At 42.9% G+C, this 23819-nt stretch overlaps 1 protein-coding gene across 2 annotated transcripts; it reads right to left on the bottom strand.

Moving 5' to 3' along the window:
- Window positions 1–6746: 6746 nt before the first annotated feature.
- On the bottom strand, window positions 6747–14972 carry CDCA4 (cell division cycle associated 4). 2 transcript variants are annotated; one of them, XM_059819510.1, is made up of 3 exons: window positions 14933–14972; window positions 10939–11019; window positions 6747–8649 (listed from the first exon to the last, which is right to left on the bottom strand). In XM_059819510.1, the coding sequence occupies exons 2-3, from the start codon at window positions 10975–10977 to the stop codon at window positions 7894–7896; spliced, it is 795 nt and encodes a 264-aa protein (XP_059675493.1). In that variant the 5' UTR covers window positions 10978–11019; window positions 14933–14972; the 3' UTR covers window positions 6747–7893. The 2 variants fall into 2 exon arrangements, with proteins under 2 accessions (XP_059675493.1, XP_009816790.1); XM_009818488.2 differs by lacking the exons at window positions 10939–11019; window positions 14933–14972 and adding an exon at window positions 8803–8953.
- Between the last annotated feature and the right edge of the window lie 8847 nt (window positions 14973–23819).

Below are 23819 nucleotides of genomic sequence, written 5' to 3'. Positions count from 1 at the left end.
CATAGGACAGTAAAACCAAGGAAAAAGCAAGCACGTTTGCAGGGAGAGGTTCTACATTGTGAGCGCAGACCAAATTCACACAGAGATTATATGTTGGTCTAATAACTACTACAGAAACGCTTGCAGTTGCCTGGTGGAGATGAACTACAACTCTGATGAAGGATCACTTGCTTTTTGTGATTATTCAGCCAAAGAAAACCGATGGTTTTTGGAAACCCCTCTGGTCCAATAGATTTTAACCCTTGCCCTCCTGATAGGCATTTGGGAAGGGGTAGGAGCACGTAGGGGCTGTGACCCAAAGGAAGGGGCGAAGGGCAGAGAGGCACAGAAAGCCATAGCTGACCCCGGCAGGATCCATCGCCAGAGGCAAGGGGACCGTCTCCCCAGGCCACCTCTCTCCCGCAGCGTGCCGCCACCAATTTCTGGGCCACAGCTGTGCTCTGACCTTGCTGCCGGGGGTCATGGAGCACAGAAGGGGAGCGAGTGCTGCCGCAAGCACGAATGAATCCTTTTTGACACGCAGCCGGGGCTCTGTTGGGAGAGGAGGATGCCTCCCCGAATGGCTGAAGGGTGACACCCCCACCCCCACGGTCCATCTGCTGCACCAAGTACTAGCAGGGGACTGGTGGCAGCGCTAAGGGGGAGGAGTGGACCAAATATCCCCTTCCCTTCCCACCACACACTGGGGCATAAGTGGAAGAGTAACTCTTAAGATGTTCAGGATTCTTCTGTCTGATCAAGTCAGCTAGGGACAACCCACAGTATTGCACCAGGACCGATCCCTGCCGTATGCTAGGGATTACCTCCGAGGAATAGATGCGGGAGAGGCATACAAAGGTAGCTGGTGTAGAAGGGACAGCTCTGGAATGATTATGTCTCATGCAGCATATAAAGGGGTAATTTAACCAGCACTACCACCAAAATGTTTTAATAACTTAAGCAAAAATCAGGTTTTCTAGACTTGAACCCGTTGGCCAAAACTATACGTTCTCCGGACAACCCCATAGCACTGGTACAGTGGAAGATTCAATCCTCTCTAGAGCTACAGCGAGATAATGCAGTACCTGAACCACCCTGCCATTCTCTCCCGTTCAGCAGACCTCTCAAAGACACCAACGCTGGTCACCCTGCTTTCCCCACTTTCTGAAGTTATTAACTGAACGCGGTCAGCTGTTTTGTAACCAATTTTTGTTTAACAGAAAAGGATGCTTTCTACAGCAGGAGTTTTTAGAAAGGTCAGTTCTGTTTCATACATGCTCTGTACAGGGAGTTGCTTAAATACACGCATCAGAATTTTGGATTTATGGCCTAATATTTGGAGAAGTTAATAGAAATTACACAAAATACACTGATTATTTGCAAAGTTTTCTCTCACATTTTTGCTTAACAGTGGGATCCATATAAGAGAATGGGAACCTAGTTCAGCTTTGCAATGTTTATGTCCCATGCAACTCATCTTAAGCTAGAGAAGCCATGCTTGTCTCACAGGCTTAAGAATCCAGAGGTCTGAGCTTGCATATAAGGTCTTTCTTGACAAAAACTTTCTTTAAAAGGCCCTTACTTTCTCAAATGAGGTCATGTTCTAGGCATCTTTAATGCTCTCCCATTTTGCCTTAAACTAACCTCGAGGCAGAGGACTTAACAATATGATTTTTTTATGATTTAAACATGGTCTTTCAGTATGACTATACTCACCGCAGCAGGCCAGCACACCATTCTCACGAGCAGCATTTTTGCTTTTGCAGCAACTTTCACATGAACCAGAAAAAACCCCAACCCCAAAACCAATCAGGATCTCTATATAACTCATCTGAAAGGATTACTGGAGGTCTGATACTTCTACTTACCTTCGTACGAGGCATCTATTCAAAAACACGGTTCCAGGAACACAGAAGCTAATGAAGACTGCTTTCCTATGGATTTATGCCTGTGAGTAATTGCTTCTGTGTCTAAGGTACAAGCTCTAATTGAAGCTGGTCTCATGCCTGAAAAACTTGTAAATGTCTCTCCCTTATCTGGATTACTGGATATCAGTACAGAATGCAGTTTTCTTCTGACCTTTCACCTCCACACTTTAAAAAAAAAAAATCTAAAAAATGTAGTGACTGTGAGATCTGAGAGATTTGGTTGAAATCAATTAGCTATTCTGAAGCTGAATGACAGAATGATCATGTGTGCCATACTTCCACAGGAAAGTGAGAAAGGGCCTGCTGCACTAGAGCCTGGTTAGTTTTACCACCTCTTTTTGGTGGTAAAACCTCCCTGAACTACTAACTAATCCTACACTTACTCAAGTTTTATAAAAAAAAAAAAAAAAAAGCCATGATTCAAGGTGGTAATTTTAAAAAAAAAAAAGAACCACACATTATTGAATATTTGTTAGAATACTAAATAAGCCATTATTCTGTTTTGTCAAAAGAATCACAATTTACAAGAAAAAACGTTTTCTCCCTTTGCCTTTCAAACAAAGCTGAGACACAAAAGCAAACCATGTTACAGCTTCAATTAAAACAAATAACCATTCAACAATTTTATCTTGCACTTCAGTCAGCTCACTGGACAAAAAAAAAAAATCCCAACACCCAGTAATTTCCATATCTAGCATTTCTCTCAGTAATGATCTCAAACACAGAAAAGTGGATTTGTTCTAAGTACTGTTTTCATCCTCTGAGTATTAAAATTATTTTGGTGGGGTTTTTCAGCAACATACCTGCTCTTTGCTTTAGAAGTCCTGTTTTAGAAGCTTGCACAACCCGAGGTTGACGTTACATTTTCTTGATCTGCAAAATTTGTTTGTAACTGACACATGAAAAATGATATCCTATTCTTTTGTTGTAGCATTTTACTATCACAGTATGCACTTGCCACTTCCCACATGCTCCTTGGGAACTTCCAAATACAGCAGACATGTGGATACAATTTCTTTTTAATTCTGTTTATGAAAGAAATCATGTAGTCACCTGTATCTGTAATTATTCTTCCCTAAAAAGATGACAGTTGAAATTACTGACTCTTTTCCCTGCAATGCAAAGTTGCCTCTAGCTTTATATTTTCCTGTTGACCTGTTGGTCATGCATCAACATTTACCACAATAATTCTTCAGGTCATAAACCACTCATTTTGGGGGAATCTTGGTTAAGCAAAGGAGTAATTGTTTTTCAAAAAAAGCTACCATACAAACTTGTGAAAATCATGTCAGATAATAAAATTTTAGTATTTTTCACTGGCTTTAAAAAGTCAAGTCACTAGACATCTGAAGTAAATCTCTTCCCTGACAACTTGAATTATTCAGCAGGATTTAATCTCTTCATGAAACTTCCTTGAAAAAATAGAAAAATTTATCTTAACTGTCAACTTTGCAAGAGACACCAAAAGGAGTTTAGACAATCCTTGTGAAAGCTTAGAGTTGAACAAGCCAAACTGACAAAAATACATCTTTTCTTAAGATGTATATTTAATTTCTTTGGAACTTTGTGGTTTTGTACTTTTAGTAGTAGTCACATAGTGTGAAATCACACTCATTTAAGAGTTGATGAGCAATCAAAGTTGTCATTATCAGTCATGGTTTTTCTGCACAAGGGACTATACATCCTAGGCCTGAGACATACACATACTTTCACTTTGAACAGAAGTCACTTTTGAAAGCATTTTTATTTCTTATCCTAGATGTCAGCAAATAAATGGATATTTTTTTTCATCCTAGCTTTTCACAGTTTGTGTAGTTACATGGGAATATGGAATAAGTTGCAGAAATGTAAAGCAGTCATATGCTCAAATCAATAGTCTGAGGCACAAGACATCCATAATGGTCTGATAATTACAATATAAAACTATACCATCAGTCAATTTACAATAATGCTTTTTAAAATGCCTACTAAGGCAGTCCAGACATACCTGAGACTTCAAAACCAGCTTAAGGACAGCTTTGAAAACAGGTAATTCCTGGTGAGTGTGAAGAGTCGCATGTGAATCCCTAACCCGCTCAAGGCTGAAACCCCTCACTGCTGCGCCTTGAAGGCAGTCTGGGGAGGTGCTTTGCATCCACAGAAACAATTCCCTCTTCGTTTACCAGATTTGTTCTTTAGGCAAATATAGCTACATTCATAGAGACAGGCAACACCTTTTGCTAGATAAACTCACAGAGCTGGAGAAGAGAGAGAGGACTTAAAAAAAAACCAAAACAACAAAGACCAAACAAACAGGGAAGTGATAGGCAGACAAGCTTTCATGCACGCAAGCTATTGTTAATGCAGCCTGGATCCTCGCATTTCTTGCCTTTGCTGAATGGCCAAGCTCCAGAGCTCTGTGTGTTCTGGATTTTCTGGCAAGGGAGAAGGAGAAATAAAACCACAGGCACAGAGGCAGAAGGGGATAGATATTCAAGGTTACCTGAGAAGGAAGCAGATTTGATGTTAGTTATTTGCTTGAAAGTACTTTCTTTCGTGCAAGTCTACAGCCGAGTTATGTCATTCAGACCAAAAGCCTTGTTTCAGTCACAGTGTTGACTGCTGTGCAAGTTTCATGACTCTTTTCCCTAGGAACACATAAAAGAAAAAAGGCTGCTAGAAGCGGTAGCAAAATCTTACAGAAGCCTTTTCTAATTTAACAGGTTAAATTATTTCCCATTTATATGTAGAAACGAAGAAAATCGCCACCAGTCAGTATCAGCTCTCCCTGTTTGTAGTTAACAGTTCACAAAATAAATAATTTGAAATTCCCTGTCTTACAGGCACCCTATCATTTCTGATGTCTCTCAGTATCTTAGAGGAATACACAGAGGGGAAATATACTGTATTAACCTTTAAGTTATACATATTTAACTAAGACCTCTTTGGACTAGCAAAGAAATGACAATGCCAGTTAGAAAATAAAGCTTTTTTTTTAAAAAAAAAAACAAAAAGGAGTGAAGCTACTCAGAATGAGCAGCTGAATTAGACTGAGACACCCCAATAAAGCAGTAGGGAGACACACTGATTTTACACTGACTGGTCCTTGTAAAGTCAGACCAGTTCTAGGCACAGTTCTGCACAGCGACTGTGCAAGTTTCAGCAACACAAATTCTTACACCTGCTGAAGACTTGAGCCAAGACACCAGGCATGTAAAAGCACATTAAGATTTAGCGTAAGTTTTAAGAATGTAATAAAACACAATATATATTTCCGTTTAAATGCTTAACTACCTAAATGCATACTTACCTAATACTTTTCCCGTTAAACCAAGCAGCTTCTACAAATTGCTCTAACTAGGCATAGACAGCTTCCTCAGTAACGGAATGCACCCAGCTAGATGCTTCATACAGCGAGACATAGATACACATATACACATGTGCATTTGACATATACAGTTTAAGAGTTATGAACAAATTATACTAATTCCTACCTGTAACATGGAGACTGATGCATGCTAAGGAGGCGGGGGAGAGCATCTTTTCAAATATCTTAACATCCAACTGCTCATTTAATGAAAATGGAGGGCGAGGGGGCAGAGGGAAACACCCACAGTTGTTCAAACCTGTGGGTTTTTAACGACAGTTCATAGCAGTTTTGGGGAACTTTCCAGAGGGAGAGAAGATATTTAGTTATTCAACTCAATGCTAATGTTCCCTTTATAAAACTTTGAAACTGCCTGGCTTTCTGCTTTACCCTAAGGCATCTGCTGTCCAATTCAGTGGATCTAGTCACACACAGAAAAGCATCAAGAAAAATTTCCTGCGGACTTAAAATTTTGAAGGAAAAATCTCTGATACTGCAACAAACACTGCCAAGTAAAACAGTCTGTTATGTCACTGTGAGATATGACAGTTCACATCAATACTTGTATCCTCCTGAAGCAGGATATACTACCACACCACCTTTCAGTTACGAGTGATGTCTCTATTGATTAAGACATGTAGTATTGGCTTGTTTCTTTGGTCCAGCTGTATTATACGGACTGAACTTGCAAGTATCTATATGGTATTTCATACGAAGTTATTAATCAAGCTTTAATTGAGGAAGCAATGTTTAACTACTACGGTAACTATGGATTATCTCATGTCTGAGTGTAATACAAAAAACATTTTCAAATTCACTGAAGACTCACACCAACTGCATGGTTTCATGTGACTGAGTTAATATGCAGCTATCAAATTTGAGAAATTTAGCAAAGTGATGTCATTTTTCCCCAAACCAGATGCTTCAAAAGCACTTGTTGAAATCATAAGCTCAGCAGCCTCCTTTTGTGGAGGTGACACTGGAATGTCCTTAACACCCCCCTGCTCCTGCCCCCACCTTCCCCTTTTTAGGGGTCTGAGAATCTGAAAAGCATGATGTGTAGCAGTTAAGGTCACTTGTGGGAAGGCAGAGTCTGTCAGATGCAGAAATGTACTCTCTTCATGTTCAGTGACTTGCTTGGTTCAGGTCTGCAGAAAACAACTGAGTTACTGGCGGATGTCTTCCCCTGGCACAACCAATGCTAACACATTCCAGAAACCAATCAATCTTTTCCCCCTTCTCTACCTCCCTGCTAGTTCGGAGCTCTTCCCCAGTACCAGCTTGTGAAGGTAAACATTTGTCATTTTATAACAAAATCATACACTGTACTTGATCTACTCCTTTCCCCTGAAAAAGTCTCATAGGAATAAGCTTAATTATATACACTCTAAAACAAATGTGAGTACTTGAAGAAAAGAACACCATCCCAAGTTGTATTATCTTTTGTTATTAAAAAAAGCCAAGAGGAAACCCTTGGTAAGAGTGGAGTGTATTAATTATGACAAGACATCATGACATACCAGTTGAGATTTAAAGGCCGCTAATAACACTTTTTGTAGTAATTAGTGCAAGATAGTTATCCCATATAAACAAATATTTGATGGTAGACTTCAGTGATAAACAATTCACTTGATGACATTTACATATAAATACACATAAATAAAAACCTACGTAATTTAGGTTTGTAGTTAACAAAAAATATGGTCTGAAATGAATTAAATGTAATTGTATCTAGCTGGATCAAAGCTCTTCCTCTAATGATACTCAAGTATACGGGGTATGAAAAGCATAATTGTACAATTCTCAATTTAGTAAAGTACTACTCTATAAAACAAAATCATGAAAACAGCTCTTACATTTTAATGTAAAGTATAAAATCGTATATTTACATTTACATACACTTTACTGAACTACATTGGGTAGCTCACAGTAAAAAACATCCCTTTTTGAAAATTTTTCAAAAAAATACATCAACTGCAGATATGATCAAAAGTTACTAAGTTAGCAGCTGACATAACATCTGTAGTAAAAATATATTTTAGGAAAATACCTGGAAAAATCTAAACACCAATAAACACTTTAAAACTATTTTTGAAGTAAAAATTGTAGCAAAAAACAGAATAAGCTAGCTAGGATAACAGGAACTATTGCATACTGCTCTTTAAGAGCCATGTAGCGACTTAGAACAGAAGCAGCAGATATGGTAGGAGTTCTGTGGTGTAACAGAGTAGAAACCGGAGGAAAATAGGAAACCAGTTATCCAACTTCTCTCTATGTTTATTACCATTTTTACTAGGAGAAGTATAAGAAAAAGATGAGAGAATCCCTCTCACTGAGCAGATCCTCCATCAAAGGCTAAAACAAATGGGTAAAAGGAACCCAGTTTCCAGAGCCTTGGACCCCAAACTTAAAAACATTTACCGTATGTACTTACAGTTCAATGGACATGGATTATTACACTACAAGTTGCAGGTTAACTTTAAGAGTTAACACTATTTTGCAATATGAAGTGCTTTTTTAATATATATATCTATATAATATATAGATATTTGTGCAGATTTGATAGAACAAACTGTGGAAATAGCTTTCTCAAGTCTTTTTTTTCCCATTAACAGATCTTTATCTCCTACACAAGGAGTTTCAGGATTCTACAAGGATTTCCACAATATGATCAAGCTCATTAAGATCAGATTTACAATTAGAGTTAGAAGTTGTAGTTGTTGGAGCAGAGAACGTTTCAAGCCCATCACAGTGTCCCATTTTTGTGGTACTCATCATGCCTGTTAACATAGTATCAAGATCATAATACGAATTGTCAACTTCTGAAAACAGATCTTCAACAGAATTAGGACTTTTGTTCTCCAGTGTCTCAAATATTTGATCTAATGATTTTTGAAAGTTTCCTTTATTTTCTTGTGGATTCTCCATTTCCCACACACTGCTCTGCAGGTTTCTCGGAGCTTGCACTGAAGAGGCTGTTGACATAGTTTCTGAACTATCTTGTGCCTGGTCACCCTCAAAGTCTTTATTGAAAGTACTATAGCCTGGAACATGCTTTCCCTCAGCTTGTTCCCTAGATGAACGACAGAGGATGTCTGTTGAAACGAGACGATCCAGGGATGCCTGCCCTGTACTCTGTGTATTTATCATCTGCCAAGTCCCATCTTGAGTCATTTCCTCTTGGATCTGCCGTACCGTGTTGGCTATAAGTACCGAACGACAAAGGTTAGGTTCAACCAGCATGTGACACAGCTGAAGTTTAACCAAGGACATATCTAAAAGTGACTGCCGCTGAAGATTATATGAAGGAATAGCCTTAATACCAGCCAGAGTTCCTTCAATATCTTCTTCACCATCAAAACATTTTCTCTTTAATCCTCGCACAAACATTGTGTCCTGTTAAAAAGAAAAAAAAATCTTGTACAACATAAACAGCTCAAGAGGGAAGGGAAAAAAAAAAAGACCAAAAAAACAAAACAGAAAACTTCAAGATTAAATTTAAACAGCAAATTCTTTTAAGAATTTTAAGAAACATCAGAATTGTCATACCGGGTTATAGAATGGCCACTGTGGTACAACAGGGGTCAGGAACGTATGGACTGGGTCCCAAAGACGGCACTCGGGAACCAGGGGTGAGCAGGTCCACAAGTCATGGCTTCGGAGAGAGGCAGGGGCTCCCAGCTCCTGGCTCCCATCAAGCTCCACACTTGATGGAAGTCAGGAGCCGCTGCTTCACACAGAAGCAAACATCTCAATGGCTGTATTTCACCTATTGGAGAGGCAGTTTCTCCTCGCTCCTCCTGAGTTTCTACTGGCATGCTTAACCTCTAATTTTGGAAATAAAAATACAACCTGGCACACCATCTTTAAAAGATTTGACCCTCCAGAACATCAACATGCCTAACAGAGTAACATGAAAAAAATACCATGGGCATTTTTGAAAAGGTTAGCTTATTTTGGCTACAGGGAGAGTAAGATCTAGATTTGTTCCATATAACTTGAGATATTAAACCAAGGTGCCTAAAGCAGTCCTTCTGGTTCCCTTACTCAGGTGAGTAGCTGAACTGTGTAATTCCAATACAAACTGTGCAAGTCCAATAAGGATAGGCACAGTCATCCTCTGTATGGGCTTCTGTACTTCTTTCCCAGTTGACTTAAGATAGCAGAATTCCTGTATTCCTAGTTTAGGTTCACCAGCTAAAAATAAGTGGGGTGCATCCAAGCTTCTCATTATTTACATCTAAAAATCACTTGCTGAATTTGCCAAGGTATGACTTTCAAGAATTAAACTCCAGATCTTCTTCTGAACTGCACTAATTTTGACAACAGTACCTCATGCAAATATTGCAGCTGATCTCTTGAAATACAAATTAACTTTTTTTTTAAATGCAGTAGATATCACTTCTTTTAGTCTTATAAAAATTAAGGTGCAAATGAAAGCTACTACCTGATCTTTACATTTATGCACATTTGTTATGTCCCTTCTAAGCCTTCTGTCCTCAGAATTCCTGTTTGTCCAATATTTGGGGATTTTTTTTAATGGAGTGACCCAAACAAAACGAAGTTTTTCAACTAAAAGCTGATAAAACCAAAATACTATTGCAGTGTCTTTCTCTATAATTTTCCATTTCCCTTGGTAAGCCCCAACCTCTGCCTTGCTCTTCTGGTTGCTACGGTACGTTCCAGATATTTTCAGAGAGCTCGCTCTCAGCTTTTTCAGAGTCACTAAAAAAGTGCAACAACATTGTTCCTTTCAAAATACATTACATACTTATCTACTCCGAAAACCTGGGGATAGCACAGTAGCTAGATAAACATTTGGTCTGACTCTTTACAACACTTCTCACATTGCTGTATATATCCATGAAATAACCTTTTTTTGGATTTGCCAACTCTTAAAGATTTCTTTCCACTGAAGGTACAAAACTCTTTAGAAATAGTAATATGCAGAGACTACAATATAGAATATGTGAACTTAGTCTTACGGTCACTTTCCATAGACTTCTTAAAAGCTATCCATGGATTACCAATCTATTAAATGCTTTGGAAGTATCTTTTAAAATTTTCTCCTCCAACCTATCATATTTGCATTATTCCCATTAAATACCACCCAAATTTTTGCTTGACAGTGCCTTTTCCAGATTTTTAGATATTCCTGCAACTTCCTATCAGAGGATATCCCATTTAATTTTTACTACAAAGTTGTATGTGCAGTAATTTCTAAACACATATCTCCCATGTGAAACTTGACCTCTAGAAACATCTTTTGGGACTAGTAATCAACCTACATGGTTGATTAGGTCATCAAACATTAAACACTGTGCAGAGTTTTAAGCTTCTTTTATTTGAGATTATATTCTTGTGCAGAATAATTAAAACTGCAATTGAATGTTAACCTGGTTTTCATACATCTACTGTTGTAAGGCACACCAATGGAAGAACAGAACACAGCAGAAAACTTGAAAACCTCAATACATCACACGCACTTGGGTGTGCAAAAGCAGAGGAAAAAATATTTATAGATTCTTAAAGGTAAACCTTTCACAGCATTCACTGGATTTTTTTCTATAACACTTACTTCCAATTAGTATCTTACATCATAAAAACAGGTTTTTGTCACCTTGTTCCTGCGACTACACAAAATACTAGCTTACGGTTTCATTTAAGCAGCAAAAAATTACATACCAGTAATTGTGTTTGATGTAGTCCTTCCTCTTCTCCCATGCTACTGAGCAAGAGTCCATACAGTAAAAGTTAGAGCACCACCTACCAAGTACCGGGAAGTGAGATGTCAGCCAGGTACAGGAGATGCAGAACAAAATAGTTTCCCATTTCAGAAACTTACATACCTCTACCTTTTGTCAATTGCTTCAGTATCTCTACCTTCACAACACTCCTACAAACTTGAATAGTACTACTAAACCCGATTTACAGCTAGAGCACAAAGGTGATTTGCCCAACAATACACGCAAAATCTGTGGCAGGAGAAGGAAACTCCATGTTTAAGTCCAAGTCCTAGGCTATTACCCTGACCTTTGGACCAGCCTCTCCCTTATCCGTATGCCTTTGCCATTTAAAGAGCAAATAAAATCTTCAGCAATCATCTGAAAAATTTAAACGCGCACAAAAGCATACTGAAAGCAAGTCTTCATTACTTTTATCACAAAACTGTACAGTTTTCACCTTTGTTGTACAAAACCATGTATCTCTCTGTAGCATCTAGAGAAAAAGAGCAAGCATGCACAAACACAAAACTGAAACACAGCAAAACCAGGGAGAATTTTCCTTTACCAGCACAGAGACTTTATGACTAAGATTTACTTTGCAAGATGACAATAATGAAAGTAATGACAGTAATTAGATTGTTTTAACTATAAAGGCTGAGTTTTTAAAACACATTTAAAGCAAAATAAGGTTTTATATACCGAATACAACTACCAAACACATGCAAAAATTCCTTTAATTACTGAAACCTAAAAGAATGCTGTGTTTCAACAAGCTACAAAAACCTGTATGATAAAATATGAAAACAATTCAGATACTTTTCTAGACATGTCTGTACACTACAAGACAGTTCAGTGTCTGCAACTGAAGTACATACCTAGAAAAGAAACAAGTAAAAAGGATGCATATGGACATCTGTTTTTGTTTTCTATTGTGGCTGCTAATTTAAAATTTTTTAAGAGTGCTTGCTGTCAAAATTGGGGGGAAAGGAGATGGTTGACAAAGGACTTGGGGGGAGGGGCATAAAACATGTTTTTCCTCAAGAAGCTGCATACTTGTTAAAATACCACAACAAAAAAACCCACCTTAAACGCTCTCAAGCCAAAATCTTTTGACTCGATCCCAAAATATTCAGACTAAAAAGCTGTTATGTCATGGAAACTGTATTTCAACCAACTCATAGTCTCATTCTCTTTTACAGACAGAGCTCACAGCAACATTCAAGACAGGGTCATGAGGCATATGAACTACAATTCCAGTGAGACACCATAATATCAAGTCAATAAAGTATATCTTAATTCTGTCAAACACCTTATGATGCTATAAAAGTTCGGAAGTTTTTGCTCCCCGGGTATACTTTTAAAACACTCTATAAATGAAGGGCAATCTTTTTGAGAGCTGGTAACTATTTGAATCCCCAAATTCCTACTAGATACCCTTTTAGTTTAGGTTAGGTGACAAGGGCGCAAACTTTAAAAAAACCCACCCAGACAAAAACCCAGAAAACCCCCCACAACAACTACAGAAAAAGATGATGTAGTCACGAGAACAATAAATGAAAATATTTTCTGGTGCTATTTTGGATATCTGACAATTTTAGAGGAGGAGGCTTTGGCCGCTTGCCTCCCAAAATAGCAGACTGATACAGGAGGGGACTGTTGATGGGAACGCACGTGTTCTTGGTAAAAGAGCAATTATCACATCCACAAATGAAAAGACACAGGGGATGGTGGCACACCAGTTCAGTCTGTAATCTATTCACATACTGAAGAAGGAAACAGTTTTCCCATGCAATATAATAATGCGTAAGATCTGCCGCATGGGATTCCAGGTTCTTCCCCAGAGCAATAAACAAACCATGTGGACCTTAAAGAATAGCATAACTTAAAGAATATAAACTTAAAGAATATACCCATAAGTTGATGCTCTAAGTTAGCATAAACTTAAAGAATATACCCATCACAACAATTATTTCTTCAGATTCTATTAACTGGCATACGAACGTGCCTCAGAAGCTAAGTTCTCGGTAAAAAAAAAATAAATATTAACTTCATAGCCATTATCAGATGCAATTAAACCTTGCAAATAAACAACCTTCCCCAGACTTCCCTGCACTATCTCCAACAAGCACTCATCTCAAGAGAATACTAAATTTAAAACCTAATTAATTAAAATGTAAGTATGTTTCTCTATTGATTTACATATTAACATACTCAAAAAGGTATTAGCCATCGTGTAAAACCTCTTGGTACATGAGAACAAGATTGCTGCTGCTGCTTTAGAAGCAAGATGTTCAAATTCCCCGATAATTTCAAGCAGCATCTGTCTCTGTCCAAGAGGCAATATCTAGACTAGCTACATCATCTCCCTTCTTCCACTAGTATCCGAGTGTCAAGAGCCCAAATTTAGCATGTTAAACTTAACTACTGTTTGAAATGGTTGTACAAAAAAAGCTGTCAAGGAGACAACAGCTATCTTTAGCATAATACAGTATGAAAAAAGGAGTTTTTGTGAGTTTTAGTGGGGGATTTTTTCTTTTGTTTTGGGTTTTTTTTAATAGTAGCACAGGAAGCACAGTATTATGCAATTCGTTGTAAGTTTTGCTTTTGGGATTGACAAATTCCCAGTCTGCTTTACAAATAAGGTGCTTGAAATTCGATCCAATTCTTACTAGAGCATCAACTTACACATTCCAGATTCACCTTCAGTTTAGATTCAGGTAGTAATATGCTGCCAAAAATATATTTAAGTACTTAAGGGAAAAATTTGCTTCCTAAGAGTTGGAGTAACAGTGAAGATAGGAGATTTTAGCACTGTTCATCTTTAGGAGGAAGCAGACAAGAACTACCTAGGCCAGGGCTGGAGCTTCACTTAAGCAGGGTGCTTTTTCTTTTTGTACAGCCGTAAATATAGTGATGATGGTTAGCATGGGAAGGTAAGAAGGTATTGTATCTCCCCTCTACCGCTCTAATTCCCCCCCCTCCAAAATTGTCATTTATAACAACTGTAGGAAGAAATCAAAGCTATGCGTAATGGTGAAAAGAAGATGAAAAGCCAGGTACTCCTCTTTAGGCAAGCATATGTGTGCCTATGGTGATGTCGAGTTATAAGGTGGACTGCAGATACAGCAGAGGGCTGGTAGGGCCAGAAACATCCCTATTCGGACTGGGACAAAGGCATCTAATAAAGCACTGGTTTTGGTCCACTCCCCGGGCGTAGGGGGCTGGCAGGCACCTCTCCAGGACACGAGGGCTTCGGGAAGGGGCACTAGCTCCCGGGGAATGGCAGGCCGGGAAGCTGGTGCAGCCGCACGCCCAGCGCAGGGGAGATAGCAGGCAGTGCGAGGAGCAGAAAGCTCGTGGAAACGCAGACGGCCGGGGCGGCTGAGCGGGGCGGGGCGGCCAGCCAGAGCCGGCGGGGAGAGGCGTGACCGGCGGTCGCGGCCGGGGCGAGGAGGGAGCCGCAGCGCACGCAGGCTGGGGAGGGAGCGCGGCGGGGGTTCAGCCGTGCGCTTGGAGAGCTGGAGGAGCTCCCCAGCCACAGCGCGCCGGCGGCAGGAGGGCAGCGGTGCCGCAGCGAGCGCCGGCGCCGGATGGGTGCCTGGGGGTGGAGGCGCGGGCGATGAGGGTGTGCGGCTGCGGAAGGGACCGAGCGGAGGAGAGGGGCGCCCGGCACCGACGGGGAAACGGGTCCCCTTGGCCCGCCCGCCCCAGCCCTCCTCACCGCTCCAAGGACACGCGCGCGCGGCCGCGAAGGGCCCCGGGCGGCGGTTACTCATCGTCCCGCGCTCCCGGCAAACGGCCCGCCGCCATTTTGAATCAGCTCCCTCCTCCGCGGGCTCCGCCGGCACTGGCTCCCCGCCCGCGACGTCCCCACGCGGAGCCCCGGGGAAGACGGGCGGGCCTGGGGCCTTGCGCCGCGCCCGACCCCAGCCCAACCTGCCTGCCCTACTCACCACCCCGCCGCTACTGTCGCCGCCGCCTGCCAGTGCAGGAACCCCCGCTCCCGCCTCACCGGCCGCTCCGCGCTTGAGGGAGGGGGCGGGGCCGGCCTCTACGGTTAGCCCCGCCTTCCCCCCGCCCGCCATCTTATTGTCAAAGCCCACAAAGGAACTCGCTTCCTCCCCCCGCCCCCGTCTTCCCGCTGGGGGGCGGGCCTTCGCGGGCAGCCACGCCTACAAGGGAACGGCGGCTGCTATTGGCTGTCACCAAACCATGCGGGCACCGCTCACCGCTGCGATTGGCGGCGCCGGTTGTCATGGCGCCCGGCCTCTCCCGCCCCCAGGCACCGCCCACGGGAGGCTGCGGGGTTGCCATGGCGCCCGAGCCCTTCCCCTCGGCCGTGAGAGGCTGGCGGGAGGCAGAGGCGGGGGGGTGAGGCGGAGCCCCCATTTCAAACGGCGGCCAAGGGCCCGCGGCGCGTCTGGGCTCCCGGCCACGGGCTCCGGCGGGAACAGGTTCAGACCTGGCCCCGCTGCAGCCCGCGGGGCGCCCAGGGAGCCGCAAGGAGTGGGGGGGGGCCCTACGCTGAGGCCGCGCCGCGCCGCCTTCCCCGCCGGGCCCGGCCGCTCTCTGCCGCTCTCTGCCGTCGGGCGCCGCTTCCCTCAGGGCCGGGGAGCCCCCGGCGCCAACCGCTGCCGGCCCGCCCTCGCAGCCGCTCCCCCCCACGGTGCTGCCGCCCCGCAGGGGGTGCCAAGCCTCATGACTCCATTAGCAAGGCCTGTGGCATTTCCTGTTTGGGCCTGGCCTCCCAGCCCAGGTCTGCGAGTCAGAGGACGGAGAAGCCGCTTCCTTGGGGCGGGAGGGAGGAAAGGGGTGGTGAAGCTTCGCACCCCTCAGGAAGCCGCCGTCCCAAAAGCTCCAACCCCCCCGCTGAGCGAAAAAAAAAAAAAACAACACCAAACTTGAAAGCTTTGAACGCTGCTGCGACTTTCAGCTCGATGCTGCTGCACATCTGCAAGTACTTAGGCCGACCGAGCGTTTCTCGGTCGCCTTCCCGGTCTTGCAGCTACGTGCCGGCTGTCTCCAAAGCAGCCAGAAGGAGGGGCGGGGGGAGCCGGGCTTGTCCTGGCTGCGGCTGCCGGGAGAGAGCCGCAGAGGCACGGCAGCTGCTGCCTTCGGCCTGCAGCTCGGGCAGGGCGGGGATCAGCTGCCCGCGGTGGGGCGGGGAGCGAGGAGAGGGAGAAAATGGAGAAGGGGTAGGCTAGGCAGCAGGAGGGGCCCATCAGTCGGGCTTGGGGCTGAGGTTCGGTAGGAAAGGCTGTAAAACAACAGGGAGCTGTAGCTTGGTACAAGAAACCAAGAGGAAGTAACATTTCCATAGCAAAGCAAGATCAGCTTTTTGGGACAAGACAGGTTACAAAGTGCAGGATTTCCCTTTGGTTTTTTACAGTTTCTTGCACTGCGCTTATGACATCATGGAGCAAAAATAAGAGTCAAAACTTTGAAAGAACAATACCACGAAGAGAGATGTTCTATTCAGCTTGACATTGACTTCTAGTTTTGCTGCAAAGAATTCAAATAAGTAATCCCACAATAAATCCTGCAAGAACCTTTGAGCATCTCTGGACTTCCCTTTTGGGGCAATGTGGGTGCTGTTCCCTGCAGGATCACAGCTAGAAGAGTTAATTGGTATTGATCTTTCTCGTGACAGCATCATTTATACAGTAAGGTACATAAGTCCCTTCTTCTTATCTTTCCTTTTTCCTTTTAGATACAATGAGAGGGTCTTGACATTTTTGTTCGTGGGTTTTTTTCCCCCAATAAATTCTCCAGTGAAACGAGAGGATGTCTGATGGCTTTAAAACTACATCATCTATGTTTCTGATTAAGCCACTAAAAGAAAAATTGTGAAAGGTTCTCAGCAGTCTTGTCTTCTTTGAAAAGCTGAGAAACTATCTCTGTGTCCTCGAGGTATGACAAGATTTGATTGTTGTCAGGAGAAAACTCTCACGTCTCACATATGTGAGAAACAAAACTTGAAAAGTCAAAATAGAAAAATCTGGACAGACCTATGCAAAACAATACAGCCCAAAGTATTTACTAGAAAGCAAACAATCTCTGATAGGACTAAAATAGTGTTATAAAGAATGTAATTGAATTGTAACCATGACGTGACAAAGCGAATGATCAAATTTTAGCTACACACTGAAGTTATTCATCCTCCCACTGGGTTCAGTAAATGAAATTTTAACACCAGAGTTAAAAAGAACAGATGAAAACCTGGTAATTTCCTAAACAGATATTAATATACTGAGAAAGCTATCTCAGCCCATGAAACTTTCACAGCTAAGATAATGTGCAAGCAAAAGCAGAACTGATGCCTAAAGTTGAAGTTCTAGAGACAAAGCATGGAGCAGAACTGGAAAGAAACGTCTGCAAAGCAACCTGAATAGGGGAAACTGAAATGAAGGTAATAACTGCATATAAAAAAAAAAGGGGGGGAGGGGGAAATTACAGGTCAGAAATGGCAAGAGACTTTTAAATCGAAAGGTCGTTCAGAATATGTACTCAAAGCTTCTAGACAATTGAGAGGCATTGCACCTGGTGAGACGCTGCAGAGCAGCCTGCTTGCTGATGAAATGACAAACACGGGTGACAGGGAAGGAAATGATGCAAACCAGCACAGCAGCGCTCTCCTGGGAAGATGGATCACCGCTGGCACCCATCAAAATCTTCAGAGCGAGTGGCAGTTCTGAAGGGATTTAAAAGCACTGGCAGCCTTTATAAAAGTGTGATCACCAAAGAGGAAATCACTGAACAGGATGCCCTTTTTGTTTAAAAATAGGAGGTACAGGTCTGGTTTAACAGGAGCAGGCATTGCCTCGACCTCTCCGAGCGGGTCCAAGGTGCAGATCTATCCTTAGCACATGTTGGGGCTTATTCAAACTGGAGCCCCTGCCCTGGAGCAGGAGGGCTGAGTCAAGTGGAGCTACTACCCTGGGCCCCTTCCCTTGACTGGGCAGTGGTTAGCCTGTGCTCGGCGTGGATGAAGAATGGGCCTGGCTTCAATCTGTGAGAGCTGCATGTGTGCACAGGCTCCAGCCATGCTGCCTCCCCCACGGCTGAGCGGCTGCAGGAACTGTGCTGGCAGCCAGCTCCAGCTCTCCCCATCCTGCAGCCCGCCTGCTCCGGCAGAGAGCCTGCTCTCCCGGGAGCCCCGGCCTGCCTCTTCCTCCGGCGGTGGCTGGTACCGGGTGGTGTGACCTGCGTGCCATGCTCGTTGGAAAGCAGCCACTACTCTCTCCCTCCCAGCCCCCTTCCTTCCCTTCTGGAGCAAGCCTGTGCTGGGCTGTGCTTGATGCCTCGGGAGCTTTGCTGCTCCTTTCTCAGAGCTGCTCAGCCCCTGCTGAGCTGGCCAGACTTTCACACATCGGTGGTGACGGGAAGGCTGGTTTAGAGTTGAACAGTGTTTATAAACCCGCAGAAATTAATAGGAATTCAATGGCCGGGAGCAGGGCTGAAATTGTACTTTTAAAAGCCAAAAAAAAGAAGGTGGAATTTCCCATTTATTTGTGCAATTTCAAGCTGCACAAAGGATCTCAGTCCATGACATTTCCATGTTACCAATGATTATAATAATAGTGGGTTTTAATAGTGTTAAAGGGCTAATGCAGATAGTCTTTATGTAGGTGAATAAGAAACAGAAATACATGCAGAATGAAGTTCCTCACTTTCCACTGGGTCACTGCACTGATATTATTTCTAGCCTGTGGAAAGGTCTCTCTGAGGGAGTGTTTCTTGGTCTCTGACAGCCACCGTCTCTTACTTGGTGTTTGTATGAGGCTTAGCGCAGTGTTTCACAACTGGTGGCTTGCAAGCCCTCAGATAAAGAGGGTAGGAAAATTAGTCAGGAGGTTGCTTAAGCTTTGAAACAAACAGTTTCAGTGAGATAGGACGGAGTCCTGTCTCAGTACCAATAGCAAGCTGACAATGAAGCGTTTCCCACTCTGCACTTATGTGTGGCTGCAGTGTTTTCTGTGCCTGGTCCAAGGGCCCTGGGATTTGTGTAGCTGGGCGAATAGTTCAGAGTACAGCTCTGTAGTCAGAGACAGGAAAACGTGTGCTTGCACTGCTGGTGCTTGGAGCCAACCAGACATGACTCAGCCCTGAACTGGAAGCTGTGAGCTGTCGTAAGTGCAGTGCTGTGCTCTGGCTAGCGAGTCGTATTGAGAGACTAGGTGTGTTAGCTCAAGCTCTGTGCTGTACTGGCACAATTGCGTGAGGTTTGGAAGAGTTTTGGCTGTGATCCCGCTGGTCCAGAATGGGGACAGAACTTGCTTGCCTCTGCCTGCTAAAGACAATGTGGACTTGCACCGAGTCTGTATTGTTTCTCTCATAATTACTGTTTGATTAAAGCCTTTAAGATATGTTTGTCTTTTTAATTTGGCTCCAGAGTAGGGCAGGAGGCCCACTCGTAATGTACCGTTTCCTTTAAGCCAAACCTGGCAAATTCTGATTACCTCTGAGATAGGCAGCATTATGAAACAGTCCTGAGTGCTTCTGCAGATGAGCACATTCCTGCAGCAGAGCTAGCCTAAAAAATCTGGGAGCAGATGGAAGAAAGGCTGAGGAAGGTAATTAAATGTGGCTGTTCCCTAAGAAGTAAGCCTGTTGTAGCAGCTCAGCGGGGCCCCATAAGCCAGGTACAGGATACAACTTCATTACGTGCGGTCTGCAGTCACAGTGCACTGAATTTAACAGAAAGTGGTTTTGTATCGTTACAGTGTGTTAATGTGTGGACCACCAAAGGTGGCTGAAAGTTCTGCTCAGCCTTCAGTGAGGGTAAGATTTTCCTTCACTGCTCTGAGCCTGGAAAGGCTGTTGCTCTACCTGTAGGAGGGGGTTGGACAAAGAACAGCGGGCATCTGGTGCCTGTAAAACAAACCAAAGCATTCATAGTGAGTGAGTGAGCATTTGTGGGCTAACTGTAGCTTGATGTTGGATGATAATGATGCTGGCATCAAATGTTACTGGCTTACAAAATGAGAATAGCATGGTCAGAGCACTCATCACACCAACTAATCCATGCACCAGCTAATACATGTCTGAATATGGCAACAATTGGCTGGCTGTACTGGCTCAGATGGGTGTTCATGCTGGCAAAAAACTGAAGAGCAGTAGTAGACAGGTGATGGGAGGGAGGGTATGTGCCTGTCAGTACAACAGTGGCAAAGCAAATCTGTTCCTAGGCAGAAGTCTGTCTGCCTCAGGCCACCAGCCTCACACCTAAAATTTTATGGCTGTGGGTATCTGATCTATCTACTAGGAGGCCAGGGGGATTAGGGATGACATGAGCTACGAAACGAGCAAAGAATGAGCTAAAAATCATAGAATCATAGAATCACAGAATGTTTTAGGTTGGAAGGGACCTTAAAGATCATCTAGTTCCAAGCCCCCTGCCATGGGCAGGGACACCTTCCAGTAGACCAGGTTGCTCAAAGCCCCGTCCAACCTGGCCTTGAACACTGCCAGGGAGGGGGCATCCGCAACTTCTCTGGGCAACCTGTTCCAGTGCCTCATCACCCTCATGGGGAAGAATTTCTTCCTTATAGCTAATCTAAATCTACCCTCTTTCAGCTTAAAGCCATTACCCCTTGTCCTATCACTACATGCCCTTGTAAAAAGTCCCTCTCCAGCTTTCTCGTAGGCCCCTTCAGGTACTGGAAGGCTGCTGTAAGGTCTCCCTGGAGCCTTCTCTTCTCCAGGCTGAAAAACCCCCACTCTCTCTGCCTGTCCTCATAGGAGAGGTGCTCCAACCCTCTGATCATCTTCATGGCCCTCCTCTGGACTCGCTCCAACTTACGGTCCTTCTTATGTTGGGGGCCCCAGAGCTGAGAAAAAGAATTTGTTCAGACTAAGAAACCCTATGCGCTAAAACCAGCACCACTGTGTTTATCCAGGTCAGCTAATAACTTTATGGAACCAATAATAAATTGGTAAGAAGAGGTATTAATATGTTTTGACTGCAGGAAATACAGTGGAAACAGGACACATGAAAGCTGTTAGGCTTGTACTAGTCTGCAAACTCTGTTAGCTTGCCTGGCTAAAGTGGTTGTGTTGGAGTTAAGGACCCTTCACAGACAGCTGTAGAAGTTGCTGACCATCAGTTTCCTCTTATGGTGGAAAGGACCTGAAAGAAAGAGTGCCCTTATATTACAATATTTGTTTATAACCACCAGGATGTGACAAAATTAAAATTAAAGAAGTGTTTTCAGCAACATTTACAGGTGCCAGCCAATTCAGAGGAAGTGTTCTCTGTGGCGGCTGATATGCGAAACTATAAAAGCCAAAGAGGCTACAAAGCACTTTTGAGAAATTCCAGCCATGAAATGACAAATAATGCGTATGCACACTGGCAGGTGGGGGCCAACAGCCAGTATGTGGCTTTGTGTTAGTAGCGGACATCTGTGGTAGGAACAAAGCCCAGATGACACGAAGTTAAGACTTTCAAAGCAGTACCTAGTGAGATACTAAAACTACAATAGAAACCTCTAATCGCAAAGCACTGTGCATTGTACCAAACAACAAAAGTCTCCAGATTATGCAGTAGCAGTCAGCAAAGATGGATTTTAAAGTGCTGAATGTTGTTCGGGGTTTTATTTTAAGGCTTCTAAGCCCTCTTCTGGATCATCATGGTAATTCTGTTTTATGTTTGTAAGGGACAAGATTGTTTTGTTGTTGCAAAAGTGGTGCGTTATAAAGGTTTTCTAATAACTAGAGGAAAACACCAACTTCCTTCATAACAGGGATTTTCTTTCAAACATACATTTTGGACACTTGAATGCTACGTTGTCTAGTGGTGCTTAAAATATGTGTTTCATATCGAAGCATAAATACCATAGGGTATGACAGTTGCTATAGCAACTAAGCATCTACTATTAAATAGCACCCACAAGCTCAAAAAACATGTGCAGCCTGTCACTACACAAGGTATTCCTTTCTTTGCAGCAAGCTGAGTACCATATTTTCATCTTGGGAGTCAGTCTGTGTCTGATGAATGTGTTTGTGCTGTGCATATGAAGATATTTTTTCCCCCACCAGCTCTACCTTCCTTTGAAAACAGCAGATACTGTAAGAACAAAAGAGCCTGAAGCAGTTGCAAACTGAAGAAGTTAATGAATAATTCCTTTTTCATATATACTTGAACATACATTAGAGTATGGCTTTCAGATCTTTTAGGCCAGATTTGAGGCTTACACCTTTGCTGTTATGCATCTTTTGATATTACAGTGTTTTGCTCTTGAAACCAGCCTTTTGGAAGGCGCTATGCTGTTTCTAGAACTTGTGTCCCTGAAAATTACAATACCAGTGGGAAACTAATTTCTGCAGTAGTGGCAAACTGGAGAGTTATAATTCAAAAGCACAGTTAAAGCTAACAAAACTTTTAAGAATATGTAGGTCAGTTGTTTATTTTTAAGTTTGCCTTAAAGTTGTTAAGCATTTGGACCATGAAAACCAGGGGAAAAAAGTAGAAAAATAAGGACATTGAGTTTCTTAACGCAGTAACTTAATTCTAGTGGTTAAGACTTTAGTAATAAGCCGTTGACAACGTTAGTGAAATGTGATTTGCCTTAGACCCATCGTTAATAACAAGGAGAATAAAATTAAGCATCCGTAAGAGAAATATGCTGGCATAGACGTTAACACTTCATCTGCAAGTTAAATTGACTTTCTGTGCTCCTTGGGAGAGTAGACAAAGGCTGTAATGACTTGTTGGAGTGTCTGGATTGTTTTAAAATTTTGTTTTAGAGTCTGGTGAATTGATAGGTTAAACTGGAAAACGTACTGTATCCACAAATTATTGGTGTTGTTGATTTGATGGTGAGTTATCTGAATTACACAGTCTATAAGAAAAAGTGTATCATAAATTATAGTAGGACCATAGCAATTATAGTTTAATGAGTGTATCCAAAAATGAGCATAAGGTGTAGGTAAACTAAAAATGTGATTTTTTTACCCTATTTTTTCCTAAGAGAATGATTGCTAATGCCTGTCTGCCTTATCTGGTTAAAGGGTTAACCCAATTAGAAGCACAAGTATGAACACAGATAACAGGCTGTGAGCTGGTCTTGTTCTCTGCTCCAGTTCTGTACCTCGATGGGAATGACAGCTTTGACTTTGGTAGGAATCAAGGAATGTTAACTCATGTCTCTTGGTGCTCTGTCGGTAGCCAGTGGTTTCCCAGCAGTCATTTCAACATGTCTAATGTTAATGGAACAATAAATCTTTAATTGGCCTTACTTAATCTGACTAACAAATAGCACTGAATGCCAATAGACTTGGGATAAAGTCACTGGAGCTGCAGCAAGCAGTGGTGCAGGACGATGTGGAGAGTCGTTTGCAGAGGCAGGGAGGCAAAGTGGGGCTTCTGAAAGAGTTGTTTAGAATTTGCTGGGTGTTTAGATACCGCAGGGACTGGCTCAGCTTAGATGCCTTAGATGGTATGTTTGCCTCCTGCCACTTACATCCTCTCCAGGGAATCATGGACAGATCCTGGCAAGTTCATCATCCTCTATTTCTTATTGTGTGATGCAAGGGAATTGTCTCTCTCTTTCCCCCCCTGTGATTTTTCTTGCTTGTTTTCAGTTCTGTTTTTTTGCTTCTTGTTTTTCTGCCTGCTGTAGCCACCATTTGAAAAAGGTTGCGTGTTTCTGCCGTAGCTGAATAAACATTATAACCCGATCTTGTGTCTGCCTCAACAGCTATCTGGATGGTAAGCATGAGCACACATACACACGCAGTCATCTGTACGGGCTGTTTTACCTAGCAGCACGAAGTCTTACAAATTTATGATTACAGGCTGCGAACTTAGGAGATTTAAGAAATACTCATTTTTTTTCT

The sequence above is a fragment of the Gavia stellata genome, chromosome 7 (assembly GCF_030936135.1).
Source record: "Gavia stellata isolate bGavSte3 chromosome 7, bGavSte3.hap2, whole genome shotgun sequence".
Taxonomy (NCBI): Eukaryota; Metazoa; Chordata; class Aves; order Gaviiformes; family Gaviidae; genus Gavia; species Gavia stellata.
Note: the sequence above shows the minus strand (reverse complement) of the source record. Positions and strands in the feature narration are given on the sequence as shown.